Raw genomic sequence first — 25,687 nt, 5'->3', positions numbered from 1 at the left:
ATGGAGTTGCTAAACTCATTGCCGAACTGGACAAACTGTATAAGAAGGACAGTACTCAGTCTTCATATGAGGGGGAGTAGTAGTCCCAAGGTATGTTGTTATATATGCCACCAACCAGGTCATTTAGCACACCAAGCCAATTTTTGCCCGTCAATCACTCATGACATTGCATAATTTATACGCGTATCACTGCTGCAATGAACTTTTTAAAGTCTTTAAATATCGAACACCAATTGCACTATTTGAACTTTTCTGTTTGTCTAAAAGACCCGGCAAAGAAACTCTTCTTATAACAACCATGCCCTCAAACAGTTTCGTTTACAAATCTAGTTGCCTTTGGAATTCATTCCGTCAGATGTTGGCACTGAACGACCTTGAAATCACTCATGGTGTATTCAAATCAAAGGTAAAAAAAGTCATTCTCTCGTCTCAGGGTAAAGGTGACAAGAATACCTGGGCCTCTTTGGCAAACTTCCTGAACTCAGGCAGCTTGAACGACTAAATTTGAAAAAATAAAACTTCTTGTCTGAATGAACTATTAGAACCTCAAGAAGCTGATCCGCATGTCTCCGCTACTAAAATGTTTAATGAGCCCAATCACTCATCACTTAACAGTTTAATCTTCAAAGTGAGTTGTACAATCTAGGTTGTTTTAAGTAGCTGTTGATAGTGTAAAACAGGAGTGACTTGATCGTTTTCATAACTTCGATTTACAATTTGTACCATAATAAAACTAGCACTGCCATGGGGTTCAAAAAGGGTCATTGTAAGCCTCCAGCGTAATGGTCCTAAGTCTCTGCCCCATGCAGTGCCTGTCAGCATCAGCTAACAGAATAGCCCTAACATAACGATCAAGCCACAAATTAGGTTCTATAATGATTTAATATTGTTGAATAAAGAGATTTGAATATAATATTTGTTTTATTCTGAATATTTGTTTTATTCTGAAATATGGTTGCTCAGTGTTCCTTTAACACATTCCCCGGATCTGAGGATGCTGACCTTGGAAATACGGAATGATCGAGAGAGCTAGCAATACATAAAAACCTTTGTTCAGAGTAGATTTTGAAAAGTATCTTGATTGAGAAACAAGAAGGCAATCAAATGACTGTTTTGTGTCGTTTAATGTATGAGTCAAGAGCGTTGGGTCAAACAAAAGTTAATGTTTCTATTTTAGGAATTGTGAGTTTATTCAGCTTTATGTTTTGTAATTTGTTATGTGTCGTGTTTTAAGTTTTTATCGCATTTTATTGTCGGATTCTATGATAATAAATATAGAAATGAGTCGAATAATTATTATAAGATCAATTATGTCTGTTTATAAGAAATAAGAGTAATATTCAGTATGTAAATTCAGTTCCATGATTCGTAGAATCGTGTTTTAGTCGTTTTTTACGAGTTAATTGCTGAGCAATGTCAGGAGTATATATTATTTCGTCTCGTCAGTTTTTATTTTAAGTTTGTATATATCATTTTAATTTGCAAAAGAATGTGGTCGCAGGTAAACATAATAATATATCTGCGTATATAATATGTTTGTAGCTAATTTAGGGAGCTAATCTACTTTGCTGAGTTGTTCTTTTAGTATTTATCTCAAATATTTACTCGTTTTATGGGGACGCTTTTAGTTTTTGAGCTAGATATTATAACATCTCGGTGAGTTTTTTTGAGAACAAAGGAATTTCTGTGTTGCTAGTAATTTTGAGCTCGTAGGTATAGAAAGTACTTTTAGTGTTAGCATTTTAAAATGCGCGCTCGCGTGGCATTTATATTTTAGCGGGGTTTTAAAGAGATTTTAATATGACTTGTTATGTTTTTCTCTGTAATAAGTTCCGAACAGTTTCGTCTCGATAGGTCACTCAAGGTGATAATCTGAAGACATCTGATGCTCCAACGGGGTTGTTGAGCGTATTTATGATTTATGTGTATTATCAAAATGTTTGACAGTTTCGTCTTGATAGGTCACTGCGGGTGATAATCTAAAGACAACTGTTGCTCCAACGGGGTTGTTGAGCGTAAATACAGGGACGATTTTAATATTCGGCAGTTTCGTCTTGATAGGTCACTGCGGGTGATAATCTAAAGACAGCTGCAGCTCCAACGGGGTTTGTTGAGCGTATTTGTGGGTACAAGTTTATTGTTTGGTAGATTTGTCCAGATAGGTCACTGCGGGTGATAATCTGAAGACAGCTGTAGCTCCAACAGGGTTGTTGAGCGTATTTGTGGGTACAAGTTTATTGTTTGATAGATTCGTCCAGATAGGTCACTGCGGGTGATAATCTGAAGACAGCTGTAGCTCCAACAGGGTTGTTGAGCGTATTTAATTATTTGATGGATTCGTCCAGATAGGTCACTGCGGGTGATAATCTGAAGACAGCTATAACCCAAACGGGGTTGTTGACTGTATTTTAATTATATAATGGATTCGTCCAGATAGGTCACTGCGGGTGATAATCTGAAGACAGCTATAACTCAAACGGGGTTGTTGACTGTATTTTAATTATTTAATGGATCCGTCCAGATAGGTCACTGCGGGTGATAATCTGAAGACAGCTATAACTCAAACGGGGTTGTTGACTGTATTTTAATTATTTAATGGATTCGTCCAGATAGGTCACTGCGGGTGATAATCTGACGACAGCTGTAGCTCAGACGGGATCTTCGAGCGTATTTTTGTGTAATTTAACAGTGCAATCTTGAGAGAAATTGGGGCTAGCATTGCTGGAAAAGGAAACCCGGGGAATGTTATTACTGTTCACACTTTTCTCTCTCTTTCGTGACAGAATACTTCTAACCGTGTTTACCTTTTCTAGCAATGACAAGCAAAGGAGGATAACCGATTGGACTGGGGAGGAGTGGAACATTGGCAGCACACTACCGTCCAATCGGTAAGTATTTATAATGTTTAGTTATTAGGTATTTATTTGGAATTGGTTTAATTTGGTGGTAAAGTTATTCTATTATGTAATAAAGTATTTTGTTTTACAGGTTTTGTACATACGACAAATACGGGTTTTATTGTTCAACTAGAGGCCATCTAACACTTGTAACCAGACAGCTGCTTTGGAATGAACAGATAAAAGCATGTATTTCCAAGGCAAATCGTATGATTTGCTGGATTGTAAGGAATTTGATAATTAGAGAAAAATGTGTAATGATAGCCATCTATAAAGCTTTGATAAGACCTCATCTAGAGTATTGTGTCCAATTGTGGAATCCAGTTGCGGCTCATGGAAGTTGGGGGACTGTTTTGGAGCTGGAGAGCGTCCAGAGGCGGTTTACCCGTCTGATTGATGAGGTGGGTACTCTTCCTTACAGCCGTAGACTGGAAATCCTTAATTTGACAACGCTGGCAGAGCGGCAAATACGTGGGGACCTTATTGAAGCTTTTAAGGTTATTAATGGCTTGACTGATTATGGTTCAGACTTGTTCAGACCAAGCAGATCAGGTCTTAATCTGGTTTCATCCAATAGATGTAGTAAGAGTGTGACAAAGGTCAAGAATCTTCAGTGTTCTTTTCTTCCAGAGCGGGTTGTTCCTTATTGGAACAAACTCCCTTCGGAGGTGAAGAACTGCTTGACAGTTTTGAGTTTTAAAATTTGATTGGAAAGTTTTAAAAAGAATATGATTTCTAAATGTATTGTAAATGACTTTCATTTTTGGAATGTTTCGAAAGAAGTTTTAACAAGAATTGAAGGTACCAGTTATATCAGTAATAAGGAAAAACACAATGATTATCTGTGGTTCCATCCTTATGTAGCAAAGAAACGTTTTATAAATCTTTACTCCACTGGGAAGTATGAATAAATTAAATTTTGTAATGTTGTTTTTATTCATGATTAATATTTGATAAATTGTTACCTTTAAATTTGATGGAGAAATAGTTATTTTCCCATGTAGTGTGATGATACTTTGTAGACATTAGTGATGATGTTATGTCATAATTTTTACTTTACTTTACTTTACTTAGCTGCTACCTTGTTCGAGTCCTTTAGGAATTAATTACTAACTTTACTTCATAGTATCGTACTATGTCTATGTGTTACATGATATATATACAGTAGATGTACTGAAGGGGAACAGATTATAATCCTTAGAAGATTCTTGATCTGTTGGCAGGCCACTTATCTTATCTTTAAACCCTCAATCAAGTTTCATTTCATTCGCCTGCAGCCTTAGTCTACCTAGGAGACATTATGCAGATGTGCAATATTGCGTAGATTTAATGGATTGTCTATTGAGAGAAATGTATTCTCTGGTTAACAGATTTCAAATGTTTAATTAATTTGTAGTATGACAGTAAGGTATATAAGAAGTTATTTAATTTTGCTTGGGCTATTATATTGACTATTGAGGTTTAATGATGATATGGAATTTGAATTCTATATAAATTTACACTATGTGGTTGGGGCATTTTGCACAGTAAATATGGTTACTACTCCTATATATCATATTATTTGATTGGTATTCGATTTCTGATTATTTCTCTAGGAATATGATAGTATGATTATTATATCTCAATTTGGCTTTAGGTAGGGTGCCCCGCTAAAAGAACTGGATTCTTCCAGGAAGCATCCCGTGCACAGACCTTGGTCTACATATATATTAAATTATTAACCATTCATTCTGTATGTGCACGAAAATTTATTTCAATCAAAAATCTATTGTATTGGTTTATTTATTTTTCGAGGGTGTCTATCCTTACAGCTAGACAATTACCATTGCTGAAATTATCTGTGTACTGTTTGAAACATTTTATTTCTTTAATGGATCCTTAGCTACTCCCTAGACTAGGCGACTCGAGGATCCGAACCTTGGACCCACTGTGCAGAAGGTTAGAGCTTTAATCACTAGGCAACTTAGCCATAAAGTCTTCCCACGGTTGACTTAGCCGTATGATCGGGAATCTATGATCAAAGGTGTAATGAAGAGCTATACTCAGCCCGCATGCCAGTCATGTCTTGTAGCCTTCGTCCTAATATTATCACGAGAGATCCATTGACTCCTGTCCAACCATTATTATAATTATCAAATAAAAAGATTTATGCATCATCAAATGATATAACATGTTTGCTGTCTTTTTTAGAGGCAGGCGGTTAAAATAGGGCCAATTTGTGTTTATCATGTTGTTCTAAACAGTGCGCTGACAAAAGACAGTTTGCTCTATCCAAATTTTGTTTTTCGGTGAATTTTTAGGATGAATTCAACAACTCAGCCGAATTGATGATCACTGTTTCTGTGTTTGTTTAAATATGTAATTAAAAGTCGGATTTTGATCACAATCGGATATTATACCTGATTGGATGTGAATGTTTTTATTTTTGTGGAACAACTTAGATTTACAATTCAAATTTTACATCTTTTCAGGGTTTGGTTCCTTGATTGATAAAATACCAACTTTATGTCATCTCTGAGATACAATGAAAAAGAACTTATTTCATATGCAGCCACTACCCTTGATGCAGCTGGAAAAGGGCATGTTCGGAAAGTGACAAAGAAGCATAAAGCAAAACATCTCTGGATTGTTGTGAAGTGTAATTTACTCTTTATTTTTAAATCCTATTCAGAACCATCACCTGGGGATCATGCCCACAGCTGCTATGTTCTTGAATCGTGTTACACTGACATAACTGATCTAGGTTTCAAAGTTGTTTTCACAGATTCTACTCGGTCTAGCCTTCTGTCATTTATTTGTGAGCCAGATGAAGCAACATCCTGGGTTCAGGCTATCAAAGAAGCCAACTTTAGATATTTGAGAAACTGTCTTGTTTATTATGACTCAATTTTATCGAAGCTATCCAATAACAATGGCGACTTGTCAAACAACAATATGAATTCTTCAGAGAAGCCAGAGAAGGTGGCTTTATTGTTAAAGTTGCAAGGTTTGCAAGTTCAATTACCAGGATGGCACATTCAAATTCAAGTTTTTAACCAATCTGATACCTGCTTACTAAAAACCAGCAGCAAACCATGTAATTCAAATGAAATAGAATTTCATGAGACTTTGTTATTGCCAATGTACATCTACAATGAGTACTACAAAATCTGCATTTTTAGATCTAGCTCTGTAGCTAGGCAATCCTGTTATGTTAACATTTTCAGTACAGAAATATGCCCTTACAATATCATTGAAGGGATTGGCAGCATCAGTGACTCAATTCATCAAATTGATAACAATCATGCGTGTGGCATACTGACGGTCACCTTTGTGAATATGGACAAAGCTCTAGCATCTGTAACAAAACAATCGAATCATAGATCTTCATGTCTGTTTTCAGACTCAATTCAACCTTTGCCCATGGAAGAAAAAGACAGGTTGTTTAGCTTGATGTTTATCACTAAATCTGAGAATAACTTTCTAATCAACCCCAAGTCGGCAATAACTGGTACTCCTGTAAGTCTTCTTCATGAATGCCTTCTAAAACTGAGAGATATACCTCAGGTTACAATCAAATACCTAGAGTTTCTAAACAGGAGAGACAATGAAACACTAACACTTATAAGTAAGTATGGTGACAATAACATATTGTTTGGAAATACAAGTAATCTGGAGTTTCGCATTGACATCAACCAACAGCATGAGCAATGTCTTCAAAACACTTTTGGGGCATTTAAACGTCAAAAGTCTCTAAAAAAGTCTGGATACCAAACTCTGTATTTTCCCTCCAACCTTGTTTCATATCGTGTCAAGATACTGGATTCTTCTTTTGAGCATTATGAGATCTATGAAAAAACAATATTTTCTGCTCCTTCTAAAAGCACTGACAGTAACAAAGGAGGCGGACTTTATTCCATGCTCTGTGATCAAAGCATTAAAAGTACTTTTTACTTGTGTAAAAGGCTCACCCACTATAAAGATAAACTATTACATTGCTCAGCACAGCTTGACATTCATCTTGCTAGCATTGCCATGGCTTTGGCCAACTTTGATCTTGATAATTTTACTAGAAGTTTTAAAGATTATGAAGCTAATGCGCATAGCTTGATTTCACTATGTGCCAATGCTGAGGTTGCTGATTTGGTAATTGAGTTGGCAACAGAACTGGGAGAAGAAACCAATAATCCTCTTTATGTATGGCTCAACGATAGAGTGATGTATATCGATCAAACATGGAGTGTTGCAAGCAATCTGCGTGACCTCATTGGACAAATAGAACATTTAACAGACACATGCACAGAGTTAGTAAATGATTACCATTCTGATCTATGGGTCGAACTGTTGTTTCTTCCTTGCAACAAGTTTCAAAGAGATGTACTGAGCCTTATTCGTGTTTCACAAGCTGCTCTTGATTACAAAATTCATTGCATTCAAAACATACCAAGTGTCATGAACAGATTTATAATGAGGTCAGATGCGGTTGTTGGACAGTTACTTTTGGCTACTATCACAGCCATTTATAGCAGCATTTATGTATACATGGATGATGTTTTCTTTTGGCTTCAGCTTATCAATATTGGATTTTTTGTACAGATTGAGTCTCTTCTTTCATGTCGTGGCCTAGAACGCATTCAGTTGGAAGACATCTATGTTGCTTCAGAGTTGCTAAAAAACTGTAAGATTGAAATCACCTGCAGAGATGAGGATCACACTCTTCCTACCTTCTCTGGAAGCAGGTACAACATGCTGATTTCTGTCCCAGTGACCACAAAAATATATGCTTTGCTCCTAGATGTGTGTCAAGGTTACAGCAGTAGGAAGCTCAACATTTTGCCCATGTTCTGCAATCAAATTATTGACCGAACAGAAATAATGTTGTTATCTGATTCTGAAAAGCAGTTCATCCAGACCATCAACAGTAAAAGCGTTGAGTATGTGAAAAAGATCTTGGAAAGTAACCCTGTGTTTTATCAAAGTATTGAAGATGGGAAGAAGATGACAGCTATCTCTGAGCATTTGTCACAACTGAAGGATTTATGCTTGTCACTCGAAGATCCCTCTCAGTTACTTCCAGCATTTCAAAAGCTTGGAAAATTACTTTGTGCTGGTGGGTGCAATGTTTATTCATTAAATTCAGCAATGTAAACATGTGATAAATTTTCTCTTGAATAACGTCTAATTACTTTCATCAATTTCACTATAAGCTCTTAAAACTAGACTAACCATGCCTTCTATCCCAGGTCAGATAGTCACATGTGCAAACGGCATTGATTTCTCTGCAATGACTGTTACGCACAGCTTAGTGGACCACTTAAAGACAAACTACAATCTCAGTAGCAACAAAGCTACACAGCTGCTTAGATCTCTCCGACAAGGAGTACTTCTGAACAGGGCTGGTAAAAGCAGGTCACATGACCATTTTGTATTGAATGAGCAAATGTTTCCTGAATATATGCCTTAATAGTTATAGTTTATAATATAATATTTTATCAGGGCACCATCCCGATTTTTCTCTCTGAACATTTCTATAATATCATGTTGTATTTTCTATAATTTGATGAACTTTTTGCCTATAATAATACCTTTAAGCCGTTTTTATCTTAATCATTTAATCTTTTTAAAGTAGGCTAGTCTGACTCGTAAACAATTATTGCATATGTGATGAATTGTTAAATGGGTTTATATACATCTTGATTATAACTGTATTTTTGAACATGATTAATGTTTTCAATTTAATTTCTCTGTTGTCTAATTATTATTATTATCTAACGTTGTCTAATTATTGATGGTTTGTTTTCTGACTAATTTATGGTGTTTGATTATCATATTATATTATATGATATTATTATATTTTCTCATACAAAATGTGGAATAGTGAGATTATTATTCATTTTATATCCAATTTCTTTCACTTGAATACTTAAAATAAATACTACATATTATAATAATTAATAATATACACACACTTAAAGCGACAAAAGTATCTAATTCTAAAATCTATATTGCATCCAGCATCCCATTTCTCTAGTAGGTTGAAGCAAAGGAAAATGCCAATTCTTTGAATCTTGATGAGTTATTAATTGATTACTACGTTTTTCATTAGATTAAGATTTTGAAATGCTTCTTCAGTTGGTGAGAAGATTCGGATCGATTTCCCATATTCTATCACTCTCTTCTCATCCGGATTTGGCCACTAACCTAGCTCAAAAACTTGACTACAAAATCTCCCACGTAACCAACAGTTCCTTTTCCAATGCGGAGACAAAGTTAGTTGTTCCAGTGCAGAGCAATGAATCAGCTTTTGTTGTCCAGTCTCCCCATTCAGACATAAATAATCAAATAATGGAGCTATTGTTAGCTATCCAAGCTTGCAAACAACTCCATGCCACCTCGGTGACAGCTGTTATCCCCTGTTTTCCTTACGCTAGATCGGATAATTATAAGTCAGAGTCCAGAAACTTACCCATCGCTGCTAAACTTATCTGTAAACTGCTAGAAGCTGCAGGTGCAGATCATGTCATTACTGTGGAGTTACATTCTTCACAAACAGAGGGTTTCTTTAACATTCCCGTAGCTAACATTCAAACAACCCAACTCATCAGTAAACATATCTTTCAAAAATCCAAGGACGTAATCCTTGTTGCTCCTGATGCTGGTGCCATGAAAAAGGTCACAGCAATATCTGAGCTAACAGGACTCCCATTTGCGCTTATCCACAAGGAGCGCTCATCAGATGGCACCATATCCCGGATGACGCTCGTCGGAGACGTTACAGGGAGGAGGGCAGTGATTGTGGATGATATGGCTGACACTTGTGGTACTGTTATCAAAGCTGCAGACTTGTTGATCCAGATGGGAGCAAGTGATGTCGAGGCTGTAATGACTCACGGTATCCTATCTGGCAGTGCTTTGAAGAAGATAAACGAGAGTAGCAGTATTTCACGTTTTACTGTAACAAATACACTTCCTCAACATATGGAAAAGTGTCCAAAGTTGGAAGTTATTGACATTTCAGAGCTCGTAGGAGCTGCAATTGAAAATGCTGGTAGTAATTCCACTCTTGATAAAAGTTTATAACACCCTTTGATACTGACGGTTTTTACAATGAAAAGGAGCACAAATTGTGAAATTATTATTTCTTACGGCACATTTTGCAGATTTGCCCTTTTTAGATTATTTATGGTTTAATCATTTGCCAGAACTTTTATATGTCATGAAGTTTTAATTTAAAATCCTATCTTTTTAAAAATGAATCCCGTCTATATGCGTATCTTAGATTCATACAATGTTATTTTTCTACCCTAAAGATAATCATGTTCACTCGTCTAAAGATTAACTTTATTAGAAACATGTCAAAAGAGTCCCAGAGCCCAAAAAGGAAGAGACGAAGGTGTCTTCCTGTTGGAGAAATAATGGAAGCTGAAGAAGAGAAACCAGAGTTCAAAATAATAGATGGACTGAGATATGTGGTTCCTTACAAGTTCATACTTCGTACTTACACAAAGAAGAGGTGGTTTGATAGGGGGATTTTAGAGGTATGCATTTTAAGAGTCACTCTTATCGAAAATATTGTTAAAACTAAAAGTTAAGACTTATTTCTTAATTCTCCAACAACTTGCACTAAATTTGTTCATCATTATGCAGTACTCTTAACATGGCATGTAGTGATCTTGTTACACATGTTTACAGGTATTATCCCAAGAATTCCAAGCCTACCCGGCATCCTACTACGAAACAGCACTGTCCAGCGGCAGGATCACTGTGAACGACAAGACAGTGGGACATGACTATCTGCTGCAAGATCACGACTTTATCGCTCACCATGTTCACAGACACGAACCTCCCGTTATAGACGGGGTAATTCAGACAATAGCGGAGTGCGAGGAGGTTCGTTTATATTATCATAATATCATATTATACTACTGTTATTTACGTATAATGCTATTTTAGTTCTTTTGTATTGAGGATGTACTTGCCTGACATTGGGATATTTTTAGGTCATTATATAAATGAGTATGAGAAATATTATTATATTATTTTTCACTCATTGTATTGAAGCAGTGTAACAGTAATCTAATATTTCAGATACTGGTGGTAAACAAGCCTGCTTCAATTCCAATACATACGACAGGAAGGTACAGACACAATACACTTCTCAAACATTTGGAGACGAAACACGGTCAAAAGCTTTTCACTTGCCATAGGCTGGATCGGCTAACTTCTGGTATTATTGTGCTTCTGAAAACTACTCAGAAAGCAAAGGAGTATGGTGCACTGGTCAGTCTATTATTTTATTTCTTTGCTTATGCTTAGAGACAGAGTCCCAATTTTTTGGTTCTTGTACATCTACAGTAGCTAAGTGTTGAAGTTTATAATTAATTTTCAGTTATAAAATAGTTAAAAACTTATCAAAATTGCGCATATCATCGCCACATAATTTCACAATTAAGCAAGCTGTAAATTAACAGTGTTTGAGACATGTTTGCCCAAACAACAATAAACACATTCCATCGAAAGGTTTCCCCCAATTAGCCCTCTCTGATTGGAACACCTACTAGTTAATTAGTTAATTAGTTAATTAGGTAATTAGTTAATTAGTTAATTAGTTAATAGCAAACTGTCCCACCCCAGTTTAGAGCCCAGAAAGTAAGTAAAACCTACATAGCACTGTGTGACGGTGAGTTCCCAGTTGACGGACTGTCCTGCTCGGAGCCTATCTTACAAGTATCTCACAAGTTAGGAATCAACAAAGTGGACCACGTGAACGGTAAAGCTGCTCACACTGACTTTAAGAGGTTACATTATGACAGAGCAACCAACAGGAGCTTAGTTCTGTGCTTGCCTCAAACTGGAAAGATGCATCAGATAAGAGTTCACTTGGCTCACAGGGGTTATCCTATAACCAATGATCCTATCTACTCTCGAGAGAACTGGGCCAAGAAGTCCACTGATGAGTTTAGCAAGGAGTTGACTGAAGTTCTCTTCAGGAATGATAATATTTCTACACTGATTAGTAGTAAAATGGAGGACAATGTTTCTGATAAACTCAAGCAGAGTATTTCTACCGGAGAAAAGGAATGTTCCTCGGAACCACCTGATAAGGAAGCTAAAGATAAGGAACCAACTGATAAGGAAGCTAAAGAGGCTGACACCACTGCAGTACCAGATACCGTAAAGAATGATACAACAGTCTCAGAAGATAGCTTGCAGCAGTCAGCAGGACACTGCACAGTGTCCGGGGACGGCATTAAACAAGCAGCTGAAATCTCCATAACCCCAGAGGGTAAGTTCTGTCTGGATGGTAAAGTGTACGCGCGGATCCCACGTCTCAGTTACGAGAAGGGGTGTCCAGAGTGCAGCTGGATCCGGCTAGTTCCTGATCCTCAGGATATGTTCATCTTCTTGCATGCTGTCAGGTATGAGTTAGATGGCAAGTTTTATGTTTCACCACTCCCTGAATGGTGTCCTAAAGAGTGGATCCCGGAGGAGTTTCACCAGCTGCTGCAGATGTCTCCTTCAGCTTGAGGGTATTCGCAATCTGTTTTAATTGTCTAACTTGGTCTTTAAATTATTTAACTAAGTTATCATTTCAGATTACCGGGTGTTTTTTTACTTTTTAGCGAAAAATATTTTTAATCGTTTGTTTTTAGATTTTAATTCTTATTAAGGATTGGGTATAATATTTTGTATTTTGCTTTTGTTAACTTATTACAATTGTCAGTAAAACCTCTTAATATAATTTATGAGTTTCATTGTATTGTAGTGACGAATCGGTGACTTAGGTTGGGATAAATTTTACTATGATTTAATGTTATTGAAACGTCGCAATGATGTCGTTTCTACGTCTGTTTAATAATATCATGTACATATGCAAGGTGAGCTAATGTAAGTCCGCCCTGTATGACCGTTACATTAACTTTAGTTAGTTTCCTTACTCTTACTCGACTTGTTTTAGTTCCTAAAATTTGGCTCGCCTACTTCGGTGATACCCTTGTAACTTATAATCACTAATCTTAGTAAAAGGTCAATGAGTGCCGAAACGTCGATTATTTTATTTAGTTTTCACCATGCCAGTCATTTGCCTTGTTTCACTTAATCTGTTGAGAGCCGTGATGCTCCATACTGAACAATATAATTTTACTCTTACTGCACAACTCTGAATGTGACATGAATGTGATTTCACGGATTCCAATGTTATATGTCATCTCCAAATATGCGACATGAACATTGCCGTATTGAGCAGCTCGTCACATTGTACTTTTTAGAGACTAGTATATATTATTATTGAACTTAGTTTTCTGTAATCACTTTGGCGACGTGTACCACAAATTCCGATGTCAGCTTTTTCGGACGTTGAGTTCGATGGAGTTTAGAACAACGTCACGTTGTTCTAAACTCCATCGAACTCTAGTTTTAAACTCAAGTTATGCTCTGAAAGTGAGTTATGGACCACACTAGACAGACAATGTTCAGAGATCACTTCAGACGTGTACAGTAGCCTCACTGACACATTATCAGTGATGAGACCGTGAGTAATGGCTTATTTATTACTGTAACATGATCCGGTGACCTAACAGTGGTTTCATCACGTGTGTAACACCCACACATTCCGGATAAAGTGGAACTGTGTGTGTCAGGGGCCGGCTGTGTAATCTGTCTTCTAATTACGTGTCTTCTAACACGTAATCTTCTTTATTACGTTATCGTCTTTTTATTAGTTTTAACGAGGCTTTTTAGGTTGGTACGTTTTTTTTAGCTTGGAGATCACTCTCCGAATTTCTTCAGTTCAGTTCTCAGTTAAAAGTTCTCATCAAGATTTATGGTTTTAGTTGATTGCCACCTGGTAATTTAGGGTTACTATATTATGATAGAAGGTAGATCCACCAAGTTCTGTATACTTCATTACAACTTATTACACACTAATGAAACCATTGTAATATACCAGGAACTAAATAGTCTGCTATTTTGAGCAGGGGTGTATTCGTAACTCTAGCGAGGTGTACTACAGAGGCCTCCCTATCTCTCTCTCTCTCTCTCTCTCTCTCTCTCTCTCTCTCTCTCTCTCTCTCTCTCTCTCTCTCTCTCTCTCTCTCTCTCTCTCTCTCTCTCACTCTCTGCTGGTGATGTAACAGTGCTGAAGTTTGTACTTTAAAACTCCATCGCTGGAGATAACTGCGGAGTGTAAGTTGTCATCACCTCCCTCCCTCCAGCTGCTCTCTCCAACATATTGCACCTTTTGTACGCTAGCTCAGCATCACTCAACTAGAGCTCGTTCTTCTTTTGAAATATGACCTTTTAATTGGTCATATCATTCGTAAAAATATTCGTTGTTCGGTAGGTGTTGATTTTTGTACCTTTATATTTGGCGATATCTTAATGAACTACGATTTTGTGTGCTGGAAGTAAGTGTCGCGTTTTCCTAGTATATAATATCTAGTTTCCGTTTACTTGTGATATTTTATATGGCGTTCTTCACTGCTAATAGAGATCTTAAGGTTTGCCGGCCATTTCATTCCCTCTGTAAACTTATATATATTTAGTAGTCCAGGTGAGAAATAGATTATAAGAAAGAGCTCTGAAAATGGTCGAAAGTTTCTGCGGTGATATATTTGGGCTATATTATATAATATATATAATATATACAATATAATATATACAATAAAACAGGGCCCCGGTGGAAGAGGCGGTATATGAAATGTAACACTTCCAGGAGTAGGTCAGGTGATGGCTACTTTATCGTTCGTTCCAACTCTTTATTTCTAAATGTAAGATGAGTCTCTGAGAAAGAGTGAAGTGGTGAAGAAAAGAGGAGAATGAGTGCGAGAGTCAAGGAGTGATGGAGTGAAGGGACGAGTTAGAAAAGGAGAACGAGATAATGAGTGCAGGAGTGATGGAGTGAAGGGACGAGTTAGAAAAAGAGAACGAGATGATGAGTGCAGGAGTAAAGGAGTGCAGGAGTAAAGGAGTGATGGGACGAGTTAGAAAAGGAGAACAAGATAATGACTAATGAGTGCAGGAGTGATGGAGTGAAGGAACGAAGTATAATAGGAGATGATGATTCATGGAGGGAACGAACATAGGGGAAGGTGAAATTGAGTGCAGAAGGGAAGGAAAATAAGAAAGCATGACGTTGATACTGTTGTCTATAAATAATAGTGCATGTTTTTGTGATCATTAATAAAAGTTTAACCCATAAACAGATCATCAGTACTTGTCCGCAACACATTGTGCAACTCTGACTATCTTATTGTCTGCAAACCGTTTAAAACAAATAAAGTTACTTTAAAAGATTAAACTGACCAATACCACAACAAAAGAACTGTGTCACTGTCATTCAATAGGTCCAGTCTGGGTGTTTCTTTAAATACATCCTGGTGTAGAAATGAGCATCCTTCTTTCTCTGCTGCTTCAGGGCTTATATTTTGTTTGTTATAATTATTTGGTGTATAGTAGTGGAAGCTGGCTTATCTTGATTAATTATACGTGATTCCTACATTATTTTTACGCTTGCTGTTCTCGCCTTCATGGAAACTAAATTGAATAAATTAGTCAAGTACCGCACTAAATTTGAGTTTAATGGTGGCGTTATATCCACAAATCTCCTGCACAAAGCTGGTTTCTTAACTGTAATATTAATAAAGTTAAACCACAGTCTCTCGAGCAGACGATGTAGAGTTTTAACTGTGAAGCAGTTTAACTGTCACCTTGTTTTGTACAACTTGGTAATGATTGTGATCCGCTTAGTAACACTTGCTGCCCAGTATTACTTATACAACATGTTTTATAGCGGTTGTAATGCTTACTAAATTCTCTTCTTCCTGGTTGCACTAATTATATTCATGTTGCACAGTGTCTCTGGTGAATGACTCAATGAGATGACAGCATCTAGTCACGTGAGTGTCACGTGGGTCTGTCCTTCCCAGCTGACAGACCTGCTCCACTACTCTGTAGTTTGTAGCCAGGTTTGCTATTTCGGGAAGCAGAATTATTCCTTTGCTACGGCCAAATAGTCCGCTTTTTTTGTTTTTTAGTTGTTCTGCGGACTGCTATTGGAGAATTTGTATGTGTATTTATTAACCTTACATATCAGTAAACAGGCATATTTTGCTATAAAACTGGAAAAAGCATTACAAAAAGCACATTTTGAGCTTTGATGGTTTTTATCAACCTTAATGACTATTCTAACAGTACAAGTTGATCTTCAAATGTAAGGAAATTGATCAAAGACACCTAGACACTAGATACTATCGTTATGCAAAATATTTTCGAGTCATAATATCAAGTCATGGTTTATTAAAGATTATACAGACGTTAGAAAGTTACTGAATGAAGATCTGGGAGTGTTGATATCTACTTCTGAGCGTCTTAATATTCACTTCTGAGAGTCTTATAAACCATCCTAATTATTGAGTAGCTTCTACGTGCGTGTACACTGCATGATGCGATCATCCTTTTGTGTAATTTCGACTTTGTGAAATATTACGGTGAGTACTTAATAGTAATGTGTAGTGAGATGTGTACATTACAAGAAAGTAGTAACTGTAAAGAACAACTCTAAGGGTTGGGGAGTGGCGTTCATTTTTGCTAGGAGAGGAGATCTGCCTGGTTGCTGCTAACCTGTACAATTAGGTGATCTTTTTTTACGTATAGTTATTAAAAGTGGTTGGAATTGAAAATCTGCGAATGAATGTTCTCGAACTTTTCAGCTACAAACTTAACATAATCTTACATGGAATCTATCAGTTGATAATTGAATTGAGTAGTATCTAATTAATTACATGATGCGATGGTTAGCAATCTCATACAGTATTTATAAATTAAATTCTCAAAAATGTACACTCGTCTTTATTAAAGCAAACATACACTAGCCTGTCAAATCGTGAGTAAAGGAGGTGACCATTTTTATTTCTTATATTCTTCAATCGAAAGTTGAAAACTGTACGCACAACTGACCGAAAGCTGTAATAACTTTGGCAAGGATGTTCTTGATAGATAAAAGCATCCAGCAGACCGGACCATAAAACCAATATTTTACACACACAACCAAATAAGCAGTGGGTCCCTAATTTGATACGTACTCAGTGACAGTGAAAGTAACTGCCACGTCTCCCCTGTATCATCTCATATACGGTAATGTGAACTCGTAAAGATGTCAAGAATGTCAGGTTCCCGCGCTCGTGTCACAGTACAGGGCCCGTACTGACACATCTATATTGGTGTGAGATACTTTACTCCGGATGTCATATTATTCTGATAGTGTGACGAACTTCCCTCAGTTTATCATGTGATATTATTATTGTGACATTCGTGTTATTTATAATGTGCGTGTAGACTGTAGATCCAGTGTACATGTCTTATCAAGAGTGTATAGTAAGATATCATGTGATCCAGTGCCTTATCGGGAGTGTAAGATATAAGATATTATAATGTAATCCAGTATGGTAGAACAGAGAGGGAGAGGGAGAGCCAGTTACTACCTTGTAGGACTTCGCTAGTTTGTTAGCTCACTGTTAATGCTGTCACCTTGGTTGCTCCGCCCTAACTAGATGTTACTAGCAGAGTAACACTTACTGCTGACACTCTGTTATCATTCTGTTTCTGTTACGCTTTACAGCTCCTCCTTTCTTACACTCTTCTTTCGGCACAGTTCCTTCACTTACAGCAACATTTCTGTACTGTTTCACAGCTACATTCCTGAATATAGTTTAATTAATGTTTTAAATGATTCGTTTAAGGAATTTAACCTCCCCCCGAGAAATGTTGCTGTAAGTGAAGGAACTGTGCCGAAAGAAGAGTGTAAGAAAGGATGAGCTGTAAAGCGTAACAGAAACAGAATGATAACAGAGTGTCAGCAGTAAGTGTCCAGCAACATATAGAGGGCTAAGAGGGCCCTCTTAGCCCTCTATATGTTGCTGGACTGTGAGCTGCTCATGATGACAGACCGATATAATGAGAGTTAGATAGCCACACACTCGCTTATATAGTTATATATCTTACTAAATTGCTATCTTTTGTTAGCTGATAATCTTCGTTATTGTTATATTTCTGAGAGCACTTTCTTCAATACCTGTATCTTATCTAAGCTTTGTACAAAGTTGATATTTACTTAAAGCTATTTGAACTATAATAGCTAGCTCTTATGCTCCTATAGGGTATAAATTCAAGAGGCTTGCATATAATGAACATATTGACACGGGTGCAGAGTTGAGTCTGTACGGAACCTAGTATGCCCCCTGTAATGTAGTCTTATATGGTATTATATTATTTTGCTACTAAATATCCAATCATTCCAAGTTTTAAAAGGGCAGACTTGGCGAGTTTTTATACAGGGAGGGCCGGCCGCCGTGGGTGCTAAAGTCACATACGCATTACGCATGTGTACTGATCTTTGGCACCCCCCTCCTGAAGCTGTACCATTATTTTAAAGCTGTACGTTATTACTTATTACAATATCTAATAATATCTCAACACGAAGCAGGATGACTTAATACTGCCGGTGTTACCTGTCCGAGTTTTAACCTGTCAAATCTCCGCGTCCACATCAGTCTAACTAGTGTCGTAGTATATCTAGCTTTGTTTCGCTCATCATTTAATCGATTATGGTTTGTCTATTTTATGATTAATGGCTGATGTTGCTAGCAATTTTTCTTTTGTCTTATCACTTAATTCCCTTTTTAGGATAGTTTAAAAGTTACCTGTACTTTCATCAATATTTTATATTGATGACAACATTTTGTATTGATGATGACTTTATTAAAGCGTGAAACTCGCCCACTTTTACGCCTCACTTTGTAAACTGTATTGTCACGTACATTAGTTACGGTGTGTAATTGTGTGGGGAACTCCTTACATGCTCATTATCTCTGATTTAATAACAAATCTCTTATTTTCTTCTTCTCATCCTGCACCGGCCACCACCCGCCAACTTTTAATTATTTTCGTGTAATTTTCATGTTTGCTCTGTTCGTGTGGAAAACGGCTGGTGCTCCTTCATAAAAACGGCAGATAAAAATACTCTTCCTGAAAATCAGATTATAATTGATTTGCTAATTGACTGGACAGTGAGCTGTGACCTATCTGTGCAGCATTATATGAATTGTAGTGTAACGTTAATTTATTCGCTAAATATAGCGGCTCTCTGTGCAGGCGGAGATGTTAAGAAACTGTGTGTAGCGCTGTGTGTCCTATATTTTCTGTTACAGCTCTAACCACTTATTGTTCAGTTCAGAGTTTGATTTCCAATCGTATATATAATAGTTATTATAGTTTAATTCTGGTGACACTAATTTCTTTTTCTCTTGTAAAACAATCTCCCTACTTTGAGAATTTGAGATGAGACTGATTATATTATGTTTTGGGTGTTGTGGGAGGCCGTAATACTAAACAGTAAACATATCCACTATAACCAGACTAAGGAATTGTTGTGGATATATACAGTAAACTCGAATGTTTACTAGAGGTCATTATTTTACCGTCAACAATGTAATAGAGCTTACATTACGTGAGTTGTTGTATTATATATAATGTTGGTTAAGTATTAAGTTGATTAATATATGGTTAGCTAACTGTTTGACTGTTATTAGCAAGGCAAGACAGGATGAGGGAATATAAGCTTGTAGTTCTCGGATCTGGTGGTGTCGGAAAATCTGCGTTGGTAAGTAGTCGAGGCTATTATTATTTGATAATGGAGCTCACAGCTTGAGTATTATTTTTAAGTAAGGTGCCCACTATTCGAGTTTGTAGTCTCGTGTATAATAATATACAGTCCACCAGATGGTCGCAGTTTGCTGTATTTAAAAAATATCTTGTATTTTCAGTGTACTGGAACTATTTTTAGAGGTTACGAATGTTTGAACAGAATCTTTCCTTTTTAAAGTATTCAGGTTTACTAAACAATTTAACTTTTCAGACGGTGCAGTTTGTACAGGGTATTTTCGTAGAGAAGTACGATCCAACAATTGAAGATTCCTACAGAAAGGTAAGATAGTGAAATACTCAGCTCATAAGATACTACGTAGCTTTATTAATTATTAACATACATTACCGTATTACAGTACAATACAATTACAGAACAACAACATTACAGTCGATTATAACTTCAGAGCTTTAGTCTGACCTTACTAGTAACCTACTAGTAACTACTTTAATTGATGCTTTGTTGTGAGTTAAATCAGAGTTAACATACAAAAATCATTTCAGCAAGTTGAGATTGACAATCAGCAGTGTATGTTGGAAATCCTTGACACCGCCGGCACGGTAATGACTGCTATATATCTTCCTTAGAACTGCCGTCATGTTTTTAAACTGCTCACTAAGCCGTACTGTTTAATGTGTGCGCGGCTTTATTTTCTGAGTACACTCAGTCAAGTGACGTGTGTTTTCTTTAGATCACATTTTTAATACTTCTCTAAGTTCACTCAATCAAGCATAATATAACATGTGTACATTGTCCCATGAAGTTGTCAAGCAATACATTACTGCCTGCATCTCGCTGCCTTTATAACACTTGAATCTAGCTACTAAGTGACTAAGTAGCTTATAAAATTAACAGCAGTATTTTACGCGTACAGGAACAATTCACCGCAATGAGGGATCTCTACATGAAGAACGGACAAGGTTTCATATTGGTTTACTCCATCACGTCGCAGTCTACTTTCAATGACTTACAAGATCTCAGAGAACAGATTCTCAGAGTCAAGGACAGAGATGATGTAAGTTTTTTTAAACTAATAAATACCTTATACCCTTAGTATGATATCTAATACCTTACATCACTGATTTATGATGTAAGTTGTGGGATATTTTGTTGGCTATCATACTGACGATTTTAAACATAAAATGGGACAAATATTTACCTTATAGGGATTGTTAGTCTCTTTGACAAATTTTTATTGCAATTTGTATCATAAGTTTAAGCTCGCATAAAAACAGAGCCGTTATCATAAGTCATCAAATGAGTTATGATGCCGAATGAATTGCATAAAATTAGCCAAACTTGTCACTCAAATATGATAGTATGATAGTATCATCTCATCACTGAATTCTGAAATGTGATGGTATCAAGTAACTAGATCTACTAAAGCACTCGATAAACGTACCTTCCACAGTATTCTAATCGTTTCCCTAGAAGTTCATGAACTACACGCTGTGTAATCGAGTAAAAGACAAATATTCCAAGAATGATACCAATTGATTTTAGCAGATAATTGAATGAACTGAATGTTTCAGGTCCCTATGTGCCTTGTGGGAAACAAGTGCGATTTGGAAGATGAACGAGTCGTAGGGAAGGACCAGGGAAACCAACTCAGTAAGGAATTCAACAATTGCACTTTCATGGAGACGTCTGCCAAGCAGAAAATAAACGTTAACGAGGTAATGATTGATTTGCGTGATGTGAATTAGACAAGCTTTCTACATCTGCTTCCGTGTGTCATCTGTTATTGCTAGCAAAATGCCGTAGTAGGTCTACGATTGTTGTGGGCATTTTCTGATCGCGCGCGACCGTATTTTGTAGCGCGCTGCGTCTGGAAATTAGGTTACCAGCAAGTAGGATTATTATACTATACTCTAGCAGTCTTATCTAGCCACATCTGCCTCTTTATTTTCACTTCAATCGAATTCGAACCTTAATCAAGGATACAGATTTGTCTCATTCAATTTCCTCATCAACAGAGACAGAGAAATGTCTCCATTCTCTTTAAATCTTTATTCTTAAATCAAGATGGAGCCAGGTATTTCAAGTATCTAACCTCAGGTGTATTAGCTTTAATTTAATCTGGTCCGAATTCAAAGGTCCATGTTAAGAAATGAATAGGACGTCCTGTCGAAGAATTGTACCTTGAATTTCAGATTTTCATAGACTTAGTTCGTCAAATAAATAGCAAGACCCCGGGAGTCGGCAAGGGGAACGACAGTAGCGGCTCTTGCTGCGTCCTACTATAAGAGTATTCAATGTGAGCTTTTACCAGCATTGATTGAGCATGTCAGGGTTGCTGCGGGCTGTGTGTGTGTGTGCGTGCACATGCACGTGTGTGTTCGGGAGAGTGTTTTGCACATTTAGTTGATTACAAAGAAAGTATGGTGTGTGTGTGTGTGTTTGTGAATCATTTGCCACATCATTATATCTTGGGTATTCAAAGTCCTGAGCAGTGATTTACTCTGGACAAAATCGTTATTTATAACTTAAAGTAAAGCAGGGGTTCATGTTAAAACTCGTTGGGAACCTTAATTGATTTTAAGCAATATTTTGATTTCCCCATGATTGGAGAATAATTTCTACTATCACCATACCTACTTGCCTAATTAACGTCATATATTTTGTTTTTATCTAATTCATTTTCCCTCAGATTTTCTGCGATTTGGTGCATCAAATAAACAGCAAAAATCCTGGGATAGGCGAACGAAGAAAGAAGAAAATTTGTGTGTTATTATAGACTAGAAATGAGGCGCTATTAGTTTTAAAGAGAGAACACCACTGACAGTTTATCATATTCTTTAGTGAAAATTACACTTGCACTGTAGTTAATTGTTGGTTAAAAAGCTAAAATGGCGAGTGATTTCATAGCACGTGGTGTATGACGTCACAACACGTAATCAGGTGTTCCGTGAAATAACGTATAAATTCTAAGATTAGAATTAATACCACGTAGTACTGTCCTCTATATGTATTAATATTCCTTATTTCTCTTTAGTTGTGATTTGTTGCGGTGTAATGTGTTTTAGTACTTTATCATTAATTCATTTTGGATATATCCTTTTTTCGGGCTTTACACATTTTACAACTTCACGTCAACTTTACTTCATGTTTAGTGTATTCAATTTTCGTGTTTTTCACCTATCGACTCATCCCACGCCTTGATAGAGCTGGAGCTAGTCGTTCCGATCTTTAATGAGATGTTTTTATGCTTCTGTTTATTTGCATGTAAATAGTATGATAGTAAAATATGAGATGAATAATGAATAATTTGTACGAACACATTGTAGTGTCACACTAAAAACGTAGGATCCACATCTTGTTTTAGCTTCACAAAACCTTGTGCTCGACGCGCGCACTTCATAAGAAGAGCATGTGCCGCACGTGTGTCAAGCACAAGGATTCGTGAATGTTCTAGATAACAAATATTCCCCAATCGTGTTTGAAACCTTGTTACAAAATTTTACCGTATTAAAAGGTTTGTAATGATTATAACATATGATTGTAATATTAACTAGTAGGGTAGCTCACTAAGATCTCACTACTTTTCACGATCTCGACTGATCTCATAACCGGAGCCGACTGGAAATCTCGTGGATACTATCTCAGGACTGATGTTAAAGCTATGAATTATTAGGATATGAAATGTTAATGTTTTCCGAGAGCGAATTTTGATGATATTTTGTCAATTGAACTCTAGTCTGCTCCCTTGGCATTACCCTTTAAATCATGTGTTTATTGATTTTTCGGTATATTAATAATCTTAGCAGTTAAGATTACTCTTTCAATTATTGTTTCATTTGTGTTGGTTCAAGATGATTGCCCGACCTTACCTAGCTTGCTAGTCTATTGCTCGCTACTCTCAGGCACGTAGACAGGGGGGGGGGGGGGCTAGGGGGGCGGCAGCCCCCCCGGAAAAAATCAAACCCCAGAAAAAAGATAAGCCCCCTAGTCGCCTGGTAACTGGGCTGTGTTTATGACTGCAGTCAGTCAAAGATTTGAACTGTGGATTAGTAAATATCTGTCATTAAATCCAAGCAAACATTCTAGAAGACTTCTATAAATAGTCAATAGTGTCCCCTAGACCGTAGGAAATGTAAAAATCTTAAGACGAGGAGGCTTGAGTAAGTCGTAAATTCTGATTGGAGAATGTAGATTGCTGTTGTGAAGTTACCAAATTTACGTGAGTACTTGATTCTTTTCAATCCCAGTTTATTGCTGTCCTACAAATGTCTTTAATGCCAAATGTCGTCTAAAACACCCTGTTTCGCAAAAATTTTCCGGGGGTTGTCCAGTTCTAATTCTTTCAGGACAAACGTAATTCGAATGGCCAAACACAATTCCATAACATCTAGCTTGATCCGACTATCCAAACTATCAAATAAATGTGAAAATGAACCTCCATTTGAAAAAAATGAACGCGAATATTTTTCGAGTTGACAAATTCCTCGAACCAGTGGTGGTACTAAGTCATACCAGAAAGAAGTATTTAAATTGGGCACTCAGTGACTGAGCTATAAAGGCCAACGTATGGGTACTGACTTTTGGCCCACCCTGTACTTTTACAGTACTTTTACAGTCATCTTAATATAAAGACATGTTTACTGGGCGGCGCTCAGCCGGTCATTCCGCCGAATCTTTATTCGGCTATTATGTTTATGAACATAATAGCCTGGGGTCCCCAGGTAAAGACATGTTAGCAAATTTATTCAAAATATCAATCATTCAATCAATCAAATAAATAGAAATTAAAAATTTAGAAATTTACGTTAATTGACGATGTCAATTCATGGCAGCTCGGCGCGGCACAGTAGCGCATCTCGCCGTGAGAAGCCTCATTGAGTGCGCGGCGCGGCACAGTAACGCATCGCGCTACAAAAATTTACGTAACTCAGCAATTCAAATTACTGGTGGGTGAAAATCCCAAATGAGTGGTAGAGGTGATAAAATAAAATATGCAAGAAAAAAAAATCATCTTTCTTCTCTAACATTCTTCCCTCCAAAGTGTTTTACAGTTTTAAGCTGGTTTTGTCAAAAGTTCTCCCTTTGTTTACATAATATACTTAGTCTATCCTGGGCACATTGCTCAAAATTCCCTAGGTCAACTTTCTCTATAATAGAAACATAAATGTCCTTACTATACATTACTTCCATATACTATATTTAAAGTACTGGTAAAAAACTTAGTGGTGGTACGGTCAAGATTGTGTTTCTCCGATCCTGTATCACCCTGGATTCTTCTCGACGTATCTTTGTAAAAGGTATATACCTTCTAGTCAATCTCTTGCTACTCCAAGTCCCACAAGATATCTGATCTTATATATATATGAAATATACTTTTGTCTGCTTCAATTGATACTGAATAGAATTGTTGTTTTCTTGAAATTGTTGTTTTTTTGTGCAAAATCTCATTAAATCTATAAAATGGCAGGAAAGTCCTTCTTTGGGTTTTAATGTGAGATTTATGGTTCATAAATCTAACCTTTAGAGAGTCTGAATTACATCCTATATAACTTAACTTACAATTAATATCATTAACTATGTGTACAACATTTTTGGTATCACAGTCCAATCGTCCTTTGATACTGAATACTTAGTTGGTGTGGAAACTGCCGATGGTGACAGAGGCGGCTATTGAGGGCGTCCAGGCGTCCGTGGACGCCCTTAAATTATTATCTGGTGGCTGGTGCTTAAAATAGAAATAGTAATTAGTAATAGTGTTAGGAAATAACAAATCACAATATTAAGCTCTTTATTCACTATCATACGTTTTAATGTAAGCGCACGCATGATCTTCGTGAAATTTTGTGTTGTAGGGAGTCCAACCCTACCATTGGACTACTCAGCCGCGCAGTTTTAACACATAGTTAATTGTAAACGTTACAAAGCACATCGTGCGCATGCCATTACAGGTAATCTATTATGATTTGCCTCGATTTGAGGGTCCAGGACCCTTTGCAGTTTGAACTATTGACCGCTATGATACTGCGCGGCTAAGATCGTACACGTGTGGTGTCCTGTTTCAACCATGTTATAAGTTTTTGTTTTTGTTTGCTGTCGCCTGTAAAGTGTTACACATTACATATAACAAGGCCCTGTGTGTAATGTAATCAGT

At 36.8% G+C, this 25,687-nt stretch overlaps 4 protein-coding genes across 5 annotated transcripts in view; 3 read left to right on the top strand and 1 right to left on the bottom strand.

Moving 5' to 3' along the window:
* The window catches only part of LOC134811898 (ras-related protein Rap-1b-like), a 50,398-nt gene extending 27,038 nt beyond the window's left edge, over positions 1–23,360 (top strand). The window contains exons 2-8 of one of the 2 annotated variants that reach the window (XM_063819039.1): positions 19,461–19,533; positions 19,789–19,857; positions 20,079–20,135; positions 20,450–20,590; positions 21,108–21,251; positions 21,729–21,832; positions 22,226–23,360. In XM_063819039.1, coding sequence (XP_063675109.1) covers positions 19,477–19,533; positions 19,789–19,857; positions 20,079–20,135; positions 20,450–20,590; positions 21,108–21,251; positions 21,729–21,821 — 561 coding nt within the window. In that variant the 5' untranslated portion in view covers positions 19,461–19,476 and the 3' untranslated portion in view covers positions 21,822–21,832; positions 22,226–23,360. The remainder of the gene's footprint in view (positions 1–19,460; positions 19,534–19,788; positions 19,858–20,078; positions 20,136–20,449; positions 20,591–21,107; positions 21,252–21,728; positions 21,833–22,225) is intronic. The other variant, XM_063819040.1, reaches the window with a different exon arrangement.
* LOC134811895 (leupaxin-like) overlaps positions 1–25,687 on the bottom strand; it is a 68,629-nt gene that overhangs the window by 27,113 nt on the left and 15,829 nt on the right. The gene's annotated exons all lie outside the window — the stretch shown is intronic.
* LOC134810942 (ribose-phosphate pyrophosphokinase 2-like) lies at positions 9,222–9,956 on the top strand. Its single transcript, XM_063817637.1, has one exon. It carries the CDS (start codon positions 9,222–9,224, stop codon positions 9,954–9,956), a length of 735 nt encoding a protein of 244 aa, XP_063673707.1.
* On the top strand, positions 10,223–12,944 carry LOC134811258 (uncharacterized). Its single transcript, XM_063818030.1, has 4 exons — positions 10,223–10,414; positions 10,569–10,766; positions 10,965–11,156; positions 11,511–12,944. Exons 1-4 carry the CDS (start codon positions 10,229–10,231, stop codon positions 12,402–12,404), a joined length of 1,470 nt encoding a protein of 489 aa, XP_063674100.1. The 5' UTR covers positions 10,223–10,228; the 3' UTR covers positions 12,405–12,944.

The sequence above is a fragment of the Bolinopsis microptera genome, chromosome 2, assembly GCF_026151205.1.
Source record: "Bolinopsis microptera isolate Bmic1 chromosome 2, MBARI_Bmic_1.0, whole genome shotgun sequence".
Classification (NCBI taxonomy): domain Eukaryota; kingdom Metazoa; phylum Ctenophora; class Tentaculata; order Lobata; family Bolinopsidae; genus Bolinopsis; species Bolinopsis microptera.
Note: the sequence above shows the minus strand (reverse complement) of the source record. Positions and strands in the feature narration are given on the sequence as shown.